Genomic DNA, 13188 nt, shown 5'->3' on the forward strand with positions numbered 1-13188 from the left:
TGCACGATTACAAGACTTTCTCTATACTTCGTATATACGAGAAAGTAATAATAGTAAAGTACGTCCAGGTAACATCTACACCAATATACACAGACTGAGTAGGTAGCTCACACGAAGATTTCGATCCTTATATACACCTCACAGTGAACGATATCGCGCAAAACTATGGTGATTTAGCGCTCACCGTTCGCTGCCGTTGGCTAGACTGTAACACCCAAGACAAAGCCAGAACTATCGACGGTGTTGAAATAAAAGTCAACAACAAATACAGCCAATGATCACATACAGTATCAACTTTAACACCGGAAACTATCGCAACTGAAACAATAACACAATGAAGCGCAATGTACTACACCATTTTTATTAAAAAACTACTTTGACCATAGATGTATTTTTTAGCGCAATTTCCATTCTGGAGAATTGCGTTTATTAACCCGTCATTTCTGGATGGATGGATGGATGGATGAATGTGTGTCCGCAGCTTTAAGTCGTATCTCCTCCTCAACGAAGCAATATCGATGACTAGTTCCAAAAGCAATTATGTTAAGCCAGTTACGAGGATGAACATAGGCCATAAAAATTCCGGGTTTCTTTCATGGATTTCCCGTAAAAGCCAAAAAACCTCGAACAAATTCAGTTTTTGCTACATATCTAGGCAACCAGACCACTTAGCGACTTGAAACATTTACCAATCGATTCCTGCCATAATTTAAACCAATATTGCCGAAGAAAGTTTTCAAAAATATCCTTTCGTTCGGTCACAAAAAATTAATTAAGAATTTTTAAACTGAGCGTCTTGTAGGTTTTTAGCGCAAAAGCTGAGGATCGAAAGGATTTTAATGAGCGGAGGTTCGAAAGGATTTTTTAAATTTTTCCCCTTTTTTTTCGACTGATACGGGAGGCTACTCTCCCCTTTTTTTTCGACTGATACGGGAGGCTAGTTTCTATTTTGTTTTAAATTATTAAAACTACTTGTGTTGCATTATTTATTTGCTGAATATATGATTTATCTCGATTTAATTTACTTATTAATTCAAACGTTATTTTTGTACCCTATTAATAAGCTGAGGTTCGAAAGGATTTTACCATAGCGAATGAGCGGAGGTTCGAAAGGATTTTTTTTTAAATCTCGTTAATAAATATTTTTTCTATTTTGTTTTGAATTATTAAAACTACTTGTGTTGCATTATTTATTTGCTCAATATATGATTTATCTCGATTTAATTTACTTATTAAATCAAACGTTATTTTTGTACCCTATTAATAAGCTGAGGTTCGATATAAGGAAATTGCGCTAAAATTGTCACTAGACTTTTTAATTAACTTGTTTATCTATAACTAGCCCTGGACTGCACAACATCGAGGGGTACGAATGTAATGTACCCAGATGTAAACTCACCTCAAGTAAATATAAAAATTAAAAAAAAAACTAAATATTATTACAAATTGTTTATTGCTTGCATTTATTTTTGTGGCTATCAAATAATCTGAATACACTATATATATATATATATATATATATATATATATATATATATATATATATATATATATATATATATATATATATATATATATATGTGTGTGTGTGTGTATGTGTGTGTGTGTGTGTGTGCTACATTATAATTTGATATTGTAATAATCAAGAATCAAGGTTTCATCAAACGAAAGAAAAAAAACGATGAAATAATTTATATAGTTATTATTTATACTCGTTTAGTTAATTTATTTCTTAGTATACTTACTTTAATATATTGAGATTAATGGAGAAAAAAACCTATTGATTAATTTATGATCACATGAACAAATGAATATGGAAATATAATTAACTACTTATGTCGTTTAATTTTACATTAACATTACATAAATTGGAAATCTAAGTTAAATATTAACTTTAAATAATAATAAAAAACTTGTATTTGACAAACTACATAACTTTTGAGTAGAAATAGATTGGTGGTGAGGCTATGTGTAAAGAGAGGGTGGGATTATATTGGAGTTCTAGCGACAGGTAATTGTTTAAATTGAAACCGGGAGGTTGTAAATAATTATATTAAAAGGTCCAAAATAAAAAGCAAAATTTCATTTTTTTCATCTTTTTTTTCTATTTTACTTTAGAATTCTAATTACTTTAGTATACCAGAGGCGAAGCGAGGGAGGGCGGGTGTACATATGTCCCCGGGCGCCGACCTTAGGGGGCGCCAAAATGGGTTGGAAAAACAAACTAAAATATCATTTATGCTGCATTTTTGCATTATAAATTGTTTAAGGCGGGGGGGGGGTGTGCAAATAGAAAGTTTGAGGTGGGGTGCAAATCGAAAGTTTGATGGGTGGGGGGGGGGGTGCAATTTGAATGTTTGTCCCCGGTCGCCGAAAAGGGTCGCTACGCCTCTGCTATATACCAAGGGATCTACGCTAATTTGTATATACTTTACTGCTTGATTTTGCATTTTATTAACGTCTTAAGTTTTTTAATTAAAAGGAATGCTTCGAGTCCTGTGCGTCCAACCCAAAATGCACCGTATATCAATACGATGGGAACTGCACTAACACAGTCTCCAACGATGAGCCAGCAGATATAGGAAGTGAAAACACAACCGTTGTAGCTTATGTACATTGTCGTTGTGGTATGTATATTTAAACACAAGGAAATGACTTGAGCAGTTAGAAAACAGTTTTTTTTAAAATCGTATGTTTTTAACAACATGTAGGGTACGTTATGTTGTTTATAATCAGCTCATGAATATCTTTTAATCAAAGGTAATTTGGGTTAACCGAGGGGGGGGGGGGGGCAGAGGCCAGGGGCGGAACTGCAGTGCCGCCAGACCCCGGGGGGACCCAGGCCATTTAGGGGCCCAAAGCCGACCAGAATCAACTTTTTTATAGTTAAAAAAAATTGTATTGTTTTTTTTTTATAAAAAACACAACAACAAACAGATCTACTACAGTAGTGATGTTCTACAGTAGCTAACACACGCTGTTTCATTAAGGAAAAACATATGTAGCTACATGAGTTGTAGTGTGAAAGATAGGCACACGTTCAAACAACTTCCATGACTTATTTCCCTTTTTTAAATAGTGAAATATGTGTGCTCTCAATGAAGAAACTTTTTTTTTTGCACTAAACAAATTAAAAAGCAATTACTTCTCTTCATTATTATTTTAAAAAAAAATAATGAAGAATTACATGGTATAAAAGGAAATGTATTAAAAACTAATAATATAAATACAAAAATACTTAAAAATAAACATAATACGAGAAACCATTACACATAAAAAGCTTTCATGCTTTATATTCTTTTGCCCGACTTGTAAATTAGGAAGCACCATGTTAGACATTAAAATAGAGAATTTCAAACCAGACTAATAGCACTCACACAAATGATGTGTTGTTCTAATATGTTTTAATTAAAAATTAAAAACTAAGAATTTTAATTTTGTTAAATTTCGAATAATCCCGTATTGAGTACTCCATGTTGATATTTTCGTATTTAGTTTATATATATATATATATATATATATATATATATATATATAGCCTATATATATATATATATATATATATATATATATATATATATATATATAGCCTATATATATATATATATATATACATATATATAGGCTATATATATATATATATATATATATATATATATATATATATATTTATATATATATATATATATATATATATATATATATATATATATATAAATACTAGCCGTCCCGGCCAGGCCCTGCTCTGGCTTCTGTGAAAAACCTTTCTGTTAAAGACCATTACCTGTGTGTTTAGTAATCATCATAAACCCGGCATTGCCCACCCAAACCACAACCAACCAAAACAACAAAACGCAAACATAACGCTAACACAATTACAAATACAAACGAAAACAAAAACCTAACAACAAACCCAACCACAACCACAAACACCAATACAAACACAAAGACAAAACAAACAAAAAAGCAAACGAAAACAAAAACCTAACAACAAACCCAACCACAAACACCAATACCAACAAAAAAAAAAAAAAAACAACGAAAAAGCAAACGAAAACAAACCAAATCCAAACGCAAAACCAACCAAAAACACAAATACAAACCCAAACAAAAAAAACACAAACAAAAACAAAAAAAAAAGAACAAAAACGAACTAAATCAAAACGCAACCACTAACGCAAACCCACCTAAACACAAAGAAAACACTAACGCGAACATAAACGCCCGGGGCGGAATCACCTGTTTTAGCTTAATGAACGACTATAGTACCCCAACTTATTCATAGTCTTTTGCACTCACTTAAACGAACGCGCCTGTTTCAATTTAATGAACAATTTTAATACTCCAAGCTTATCCATAAAATACCAACAACATTTGCACTTGATCAATCCCCGCTAATTATGTAATTATTTTTTTTTCCCAACACCAAAACAAAGTAATTAAAAAGTAAATTATTTTCAACAAAATGCAATGGTTTTATAAAGGGAAGTAATTTTGTTTTCCTAATTTATCAAAGGGAAGTAAGTGCTATTGGACTAAATAAAGACATAATTAGAATTTTTGTAAAAGATGATATTTTTTTAAAACTTGTGTTTAATGAACATGCCGACAATTATTACTATAATTTGAAAAATGAAAATTATTTCCCAACACTTTCAATAGTAATTTTTTAGCTCATAAATTTAGACAAATGCGCACGATAATTTTCTAACACTTAAATCCATCCAAGACCAACGACAAACATATGCATTACATACAGAACTGAGCTTTATATATTATATATATATATATATATATATATATATATATATATATATATATATATATATATATATATATATATATATATATATATATATATATATATATATTTTTTTTTTTTTTTTTTTTTTTTCTTGTCTAGCCGCTCCACTTAGCATGAAAACCTGTATACGCCGCTTATAAATGTATATTATTTTACAGCTCTGCAGTGCAAAGCGAAAGCAGGCGCAACTATCAAAACACCAAATATAACATCCAACCCGGTAAATTATATAAGGCTTTCACAATAAGTAGTCAAAAGTTATGTAATTATTTACGCCGATTTTTTCTATAAAAACTACTTCTTCACTTAATTTTTATCTATTGGCGTACTAAATGAAGAAGCTAAAATCAGAAGAAGAAATTGCAAATGATATTTTATGTACATTTCTTTTATTTAATGAATGCAATTCTTTGTTACGAATATTTATTAAAAAAATGCGTATTTTACAGGATTGTTTTACAGATTGCGCTGCAAATCCAATGTGCGCAGTTTATGCTTATGACATAAGCAATTCTAGATGCCAACAAATCATAATAATCGGAGATGATGTAGACACTTCTAACTTTAACTCTACTGCATATATATACTGCACTTGTGGTAATACACCCAATTAAAAAATATAATGTTTAGGAAAATATTTTCAGATAAACTTTAAAAGAATACTTAAGATCTCTGTACGTGTACGTGTACGTGTACGTGTACGTGTACGTGTACGTGTACGTGTACGTGTACGTGTACGTGTACGTGTACGTGTAAGTGTACGTGTACGTGCACGTGTACGTGTACGTGTACGTGTACGTGTACGTGTACGTGTACGTGTACGTGTACGTGTACGTGTACGTGTACGCGTATGTGTAATATATATATATATATATATATATATATATATATATATATATATATATATATATATATATATATATATATATATATATATATATATATATATATATGCTAATAGGTACTAATAAATGACCATCATCTTACTTTCACAACAGATGCAATATCTACTGCCAACTCAACGTCTTCCACTACAGCTGCAACACCATCAACTACAGCCGCAACACCATCAACTCCCAATTCAACTACTCTCATGAAAACTATTTCCACACCAACCACGACACGAGCCCCATCCCAGCGCTACTACGACTGCCACAGCTGTACCAGCGGCTGCAGCAGCAAGAAACAGAACTACCTGTGTCCTGCCAATGGGAAAATAAAGACTGGGACCAACACACGTTTTGTCAGGTGTAAGGGACCCTGCATGTCTTCTGTCAACAAAACACCATTCGGAGCTGGTGAGTTAACATCGATAAAAAAATAAAAAATAAATACTGCAGAGTCATAATCACAATAAATATCAAAACATTGTAATAAGCTTTCAACAGATTTTACATTATAGCTATAATCAAGGTCATTTTATGTTGGTAGAGTGTGGGCATCATACTCTATGCTTAAAGACACCCTCCCCAACCCATCCACCATCACACAACAACACTTATCTCTCCAACACCCTCCCCCACCCTACATCTTTCAAGAAGGATCAGCAATACATGTGAGATTTTGTTTTTTTCTCAGATGTGGTCCGTAGATGTTCAGACGGCAAGTTCCCAGGTCTACGTATCCCTGCCAATGGCTGCCTGACTCACAAGAAGGAAGTCACGTGCTTTTGTACTGGTGACCGCTGTAACACCAGAAACATGGTGCAGGAGCAGAGCAGGATGGGATATGGATGGTGGATGTGGCGAAAACACTAATTTTAGAGACGTGGATGTCGCTTTTACATTCAAATAATATTATTATACAAATCTGATTATATTTAATAAAATAAATACCATGAAATTTATTACAAAATACCTACACCGAAATGAGTTGTTTTCCCTTTTTACAAGCTTTTATTCCTAATGTCTGCCGTCGTAGATCGAACATGAAATTTGGAGCACTTCTAACAGACAGATTCGTTTCAAACTTAGCACGTGGGTTTAGGTCCAACGGCAATGCAATACCACATCAAATTTAAATGAATTGCCTATTTATATGTTGTACTAAATAATTAATATTTACTACATACAGTAAGTGGACCTACTATAAAAAGCACTATTATACGCGCTTTTGCATGTTCATTTGGTGCGCAATATTTTTTTGCACTCCCCTGAGGTTTTAATAAAGAAACCCCCTGGAACTGATGGTCTCCAATGGCATTTTAAAAACAGTTACCTTTTACATAAAAGGGACTTGTTTAAACAATATCTTTCCATTGATGTTTTAATAAAGTTTGTTTCTCTCCCCTGAAGTCTCAATAAAGACAATCACAGTAGAAGTCACAGAGTGCATATATGAAATTGACAATGAACATCCAAACACAGATGCACCACCTAATCCCACAGTATGAAGTAAACTATAACTGTTGGTTAAATATGAACAGACAAAAACTATCCCTGGCGAACTTTAGCCCAAGGGATACAACAAACCAATAATTCAGCACAGTGAATTATTTCCCTCGAGGCTCACAAGAATAAAAATTGACTTAAAATATATGTATAATACATAAACTAAAAAAAAATGACTTTAAATAAATTTATAAGACACATTAGTTGGAGCTGGCATCACATGGTCCAAAAATACTTCAATGGAAGTCTAAATTTACATGGATGGGATACGTTAGCCCAATGACAAAAAAAAAACAGGAACAAAATTAAAGTATAATAAAATAAAACAAATATAAAAAAAAACCTTTATAGCAACAAGCTTTTAGATGCACTTAAAAAGAAAATAGAACTAATTTGTTTTCTTTAATAAAAGCTTTTGTCGCTAAAATAAGTAAAACATGAACGACTGGTACCGGTAATGGTAACAAAAAACAGAAATCAACAAGAACAACAAGAGTCAAAATCAGTCATCTAAGTTGGTCTTTATACGCCATTATGCAACTAAATTGTTCATAATAATCACAAGCAGCTCATATGGCAAGTAATAATATTTTAAAGTGGGGAGCATGCGGCAGAGATTAAGTAATAGCACCCAGAGTCACTGTAGATTTGTGGGAGGGGCCGAGTGGACAGGAATGTGTTACGGCAATTGTGACAAACTGAATCATATTACCAGGATGACGTTTCTAGGTTTGGAGGCAGTGGCGGAAGAAGGGCCTCAGGCATATTTTGCAACGTTGAGTTAATGTAACTTCCCCCCTCCCCTTCCCATCCCCACCTTACCCCCCCCCTCCTTACCCCCCCCCCCAGCCGATTGCTTTAAACTGTTCGATTTGTATCTATACTCGGTTATAAATACAGCTTGATGTAGCATTTCTCAATCACTAGCTGGTTTACGTCATGGTTCACCACCCCCGCCCCATCCCCCTCCAACCTTATCTAAAATAGTCTTTTAAGAGCAAATTTGACATCTAGAGTTGTCAAATTTGCTCTTAAAAGACTATTTAACACTCTAATTAATCACTTAATTAAGAGGAATTATCATTTTTCTGTATATATTTTGCTATTGTTTGCCTTGGTGTCACCCTCTAAATGGTGTCACCCGCTGCGGTCCGCACCCCTGCCCCCACCCCCTTCGCTACGCCTCTGACTGGCGATATCGACTGATTTCATCCGTAATAAAATTATACATGCATGTGAAATGTTCGTCTAGCATGAATCCCAAAAGATACCTATCACTGAGATCAGGGATATTTTTTTTATTCATAGACATTTTTTTTCAAAAAAGCAGCGCATGTTTAATAAATGTACCTTCTTCTCTTTACCGTGCTGCCTGTAAATCAGTCTTAAGTGGCTGCTGGCTTGTGCGTCTTCGGTCATGCACATCACTAAATCTGGGATAAAGGGGACATAATCTGGGTGGCACGGTGATAACGGGGGGGACGGAGCTGTGTTATTTTATTGGTGAAAGGAAACGGGTTGCACTGCATACATTAGCTTGGGACGTCCTGGAATAAGTTTGTTTTATTATGGTAAGGAATTTAAGGAGGTCAAAAGACAATTCATATCTGCACATAGTTGACCTTTTTAAAATAAGCGGTTCTCAGTTGTCAAGACCTATCCCTTCACTGACTCATTACCATCACCATAGTCATCCTTCATGTGGACGCCTCGTAGAGCACATCAACCTCAATTTAAATCGAACACAAAGTTTGTATTTTAAAACGGATTTTAATCCAGAATCGACATTTTAACTTAATCCAGACATTTAAAAGACAAAAACATGTAAGATGAGGTGTGACTTTTTTTCAGACGTGAATGATACAGTTGCTTTTGTGAGTTAGTGGGACACGGGGCAGGTGAAGTAGAGTTCACATGTTTCTGTTTCTGTTTCTATAACCTCAGCATACAGTGTGGTGAGAACCATGTTCAGCCGAAATCGATGTTTTTAAAAGACGAAAACGTGTTGTCTGAGGTGTGACGTTTTTTAAATGCAGGGTCTGGCTTTTTGTGACAGTTGCAGACGGAGGGGAAAGATAAAAATCGTCAAAAAAAAGATACATCATTTATGGATGACCCCGAAACCCACAGTTATCCATGGATTACGGGTAGTCAAGTACACTTCTTAAACTAGCCACTTAAATTAAGCGTTTATTTTTTGTCTCTAAAATCAATGACTATATTATTATTGTTGATCGTTTTCGGCATTCCATTTTTAATTCTGTTTTTTATTCAACAATCAATGACGCTATTATTTTTGTGTGTAGACGCAAATTCTAGACATTACAACAATACTTTATCTGGTAACCTTCATCTACACGTAGTTATTGCACATTCATACTATTTTAATATAGTCTTAGATCATATCCCTTAACCTTGCCTGTAATCTCACTCTTGACATAGGTCGCATTTAGAGTTTTTTCAGGCCTCTCTTCGGAGAGGGGGAGGCAATTTTAGCGGCAGCGAACTAAATTCTCACAGGGATGGAGAACGAACACTGGTAAAATTATATATTTTCTATATAAAAATTATTTTTCGTTGCGGTGTGGGCTGGGGGTGGGGGGGGGGGGGGGTGGGAGTTGTCTGAAAAAAACACTGCATTCAGACCACTTTTAAGATTAGAGAAATAAATTAGGCGGTAATGTAAGTCTTTATTTCCAAGTATGGATGACGTCATTATTTTTGTATATTGCTTTCAGCTATAGTTTTTAATTATATTTTTACTCTAGAATCAATGACATCATTTTATTGAGTGTATCTTTCCGCTTTAGAACATTATATGATTAGTTTCATTTTGATAAATTGCTATTAGTTTAATGTGACGTCACTATAGTTACCCGTGTAACGTTTATTTTTAATTGTGTTTTCTCTAGAGCGTTCTTGTCAAACAGATAGACAGACACAATAGTGAAACTATTATAATAGATAGTAAAATAAAAAAGAAGCTTTGCTTCTCAATGAATATTATAGAAAAATATCCGGTTTAAAAGCTGTTGACGATTTACTCTTTCATGTGTCTAAACTTTATATTTTAAAATTTCACTACCTTTTCTTCTTCTTCTTCTCTACTAAACTCGAGTAACCAGCCTCATTTGCTAGAATACCCGAGTATTTTCCTTTATATTTTCACAACAAACAATTTAAGAGTTTGTTTGTCAATATCTTTTTTTTTTTAAAAAAACCGGGAGTGATCTCCCCTAAAATTTCACGAATATTCTTATATAAAACAACAGGGGATGGCAACTCGGGATATAGAATAGACATAATTTTTAATCCATTTTAAATTACTTAAACTTTTTAAAATAGAATAGAATCTCGTAGAAAAAAATTGCACACCAAGTGAACGCAAAACAAAATGTGTATAATAGTGCGGAATACTATTAGCAATAACTACTACTTCCGGTCAAGGGAAATTACTTAAAATTTGAAAGAAGGTAAAGAATTAGATCTTATACTTACATGTGAAATTTCATTCATGTATCTGAAACAGTACTCAAGTTATAGGGTTTTGAAAAATTGAAAGTAGAAAAGTAGAAAAGTTCCACTTCCGGTTTTCGGAAATCGCTCAAAAGTTGACACGCATCTAAGCATTTCATATAATACTTATATATGACATTTTATCAACCTCACTGTAACGGTGCTCAAGTTATCTAGTTTACACACCCACACACACAGAGACATATGACGAGATTGCAAAACTATGTTTTTCCGACTCAGGGAGGTGTAAAACGTCGAGATTTGCAAAAATCTCGATTTTTATTTGCACGAGTACAAGAATTTCTCTTTACTTCGTATGGACCTATACGAGATATCGAAAATGAAAAACAATTATGATAAACATTTTTTTTTGACGTTCTTTATAAAATTGTATAGATCTAGGAAACTTATGATGGCTGGTAACGCAATCGGCCAAAAAAATACATTAATTTATATACGTATTCGTTAATTTCGTTTGACAAAAAATTTTGGTACACAACTGTGAGAGCTGATAAAAACCAAGCAGTTACCACGTAACAGCGCTGACATAAACAGAATTACAACATGGTGTATAACGTAATCAATGGACCGTATCTGAAAGGCCTCGGTGAAGATCGTGCAACAGATTACTGAGGCATATCAAGTCGAGCAGGTCGGCGAACCTGTCGTCATTCCGTACAGGGGACAGCCCGATGTGTAACGGTGTGTGAATGATAACATTTTGAATATAAAATTATAAACTCAAGACCTCGTGCAGCTGCACGAGCTTAACCAGGCTAAAAACCGCGGGTCTTTCCCGATATAAATGCCCCCCCCCCCCCCATTCCTCCCACAAAAATAAACCCACTGGTGCGATGCACTAGCGAAGGAAGTAAAAGCCCAGCGAGAACAAATGAACCTAGCGGTTGCAAATTGAGGCGAGACATATTCCCTATTCAACCTGGATCCGTTTAAAACTGGGTAGTTTTGGACCGGTTTTTGTGAATGTAGGGCTAAATTTTGGACAGGTTCCACTAGATGATGTAGGGCTAAGTTTGTACAGGTGTCAGTGAAGGTAGGACTACAATATGGATAACATTCCAGACAGAAATCTGTTTGAAAACATCAATTAAGGTCACCTGATCACTGAAGCGTATGATAAGTTGCACATGTTAGCCACTCTTGCACTGTGTTAAAACATTAACAACTACCATTAACACTACCAATGCTGCGACTGAAAATATTTTGCTTTAAAACATTATCTCTAGCTAGTGAAGGACGATTATCCTCACCCTCACTTTCCACTCCTCTTCCCCCTCCTTCGTGAAAGCAGCCATCCGTGACGACAGTTTACAGACGACAATGAAAAGATCAAGAAGAACGTGTTATTACCTCACCATAGATTCAAATCGTTTAAAAAAACTAAATTATCTGCTCCTAATAGCCGTCACTAATTCGACCCGATAGTAAACAGCTCACCAGACTGGTGGGGGTGGGGGTGGTAGCGATATGGTCTGTTGAGCTTACGCCTTTGTGGTGTCTCGCATGGTTCCCACATAGAGAATTATATATATATATATATATATATATATATATATATATATATATATATATATATATATATATATATATATATATATATATATATATATATATATATATATATATATATATATATATATATATATATATATATATATATAGATACATTCGTATAACGTAAACAGCGAACTCTAACTGCTCCTGTCAAACTATCCTAATTTATAAAAGCCCAATGTGCGCACATCTCTCTCTCTCTCTCTCTCTTTCTCTGTCCGCAAAAAATTTTCGCCGGACATCACGTCAGAATCGGCAGCGGTATATGGAGAACTTTTTACGGACTTTTGTTGAAAATAATATGTTAGATGTTTTAAATGTATAACCACAATTTTACTTAAAGAAGAAAAATAAAAATTGAAGGCGTATTCGAATGTAGAGAAACAGTATTATTTATGCAACCGGAAAAGCATTAATATATGTGAAAAAGAACGCATAAAACTGTGACGTCACTATTGCTTATACATTAACTAATGACGTCATCTGCCGTGTTAAGAATGAAAAGAAATGAACTATTTCATTCAAATTTGATTTAGATCTACGTACACTATGAAATGTATACAATACAATTTTTCCGGCCTAAACTCATAAAATTTATTTTATGTATTTGGATTCTAGATCTAGAGATTCTAGATCTAGACTAAATCTAAATCTACGCAATAACTAGATCTAGACTATTCTAGACGTAGACGCTAAGATCTAGATTTAGACTCTAACTTCTCTAAAATCAATTCCAAAAATAAATTTCTATATTAGGACTAAACTATTTCAAGACTTATTTATTTTATACAAAATCTTTGTTATGAACTGGCTAATTTGGGATAAAAAATTAATTTGAAAGAATAGGCATATTCGCGTAAGTTAAGATTTTAAAATACGTGTTTCATTCTCCGTATTTATAAG

General features: G+C 33.8%; 1 protein-coding gene across 1 annotated transcript; it reads left to right on the plus strand.

Annotated features, from left to right (window-relative positions):
• The first annotated feature begins 5878 nt into the window (after positions 1 to 5878).
• LOC131938237 (uncharacterized) lies at positions 5879 to 6569 on the plus strand. The gene is made up of 2 exons (XM_059296159.1): positions 5879 to 6102; positions 6383 to 6569. Exons 1-2 carry the CDS (start codon positions 5898 to 5900, stop codon positions 6559 to 6561), a joined length of 384 nt encoding a protein of 127 aa, XP_059152142.1. The 5' UTR covers positions 5879 to 5897; the 3' UTR covers positions 6562 to 6569.
• Positions 6570 to 13188: the final 6619 nt, after the last annotated feature.

Source organism: Physella acuta, unplaced genomic scaffold, assembly GCF_028476545.2.
Source record: "Physella acuta isolate Inbredline_101_S28 unplaced genomic scaffold, ASM2847654v3 ptg000239l, whole genome shotgun sequence".
Classification (NCBI taxonomy): domain Eukaryota; kingdom Metazoa; phylum Mollusca; class Gastropoda; family Physidae; genus Physella; species Physella acuta.

What these genes read in the sequence shown, in the direction of transcription:
- LOC131938237 (XM_059296159.1), top strand. Translation starts at nt 5,898, where the DNA reads ATGAAAACTATTTCCACACCAACCACGACACGAGCCCCATCCCAGCGC. An exon ending in CAAAACACCATTCGGAGCTG is followed by an intron (nt 6,103 to 6,382) that starts GTGAGTTAACAT and finishes TTTTTTTCTCAG; the next exon opens with ATGTGGTCCGTAGATGTTCA.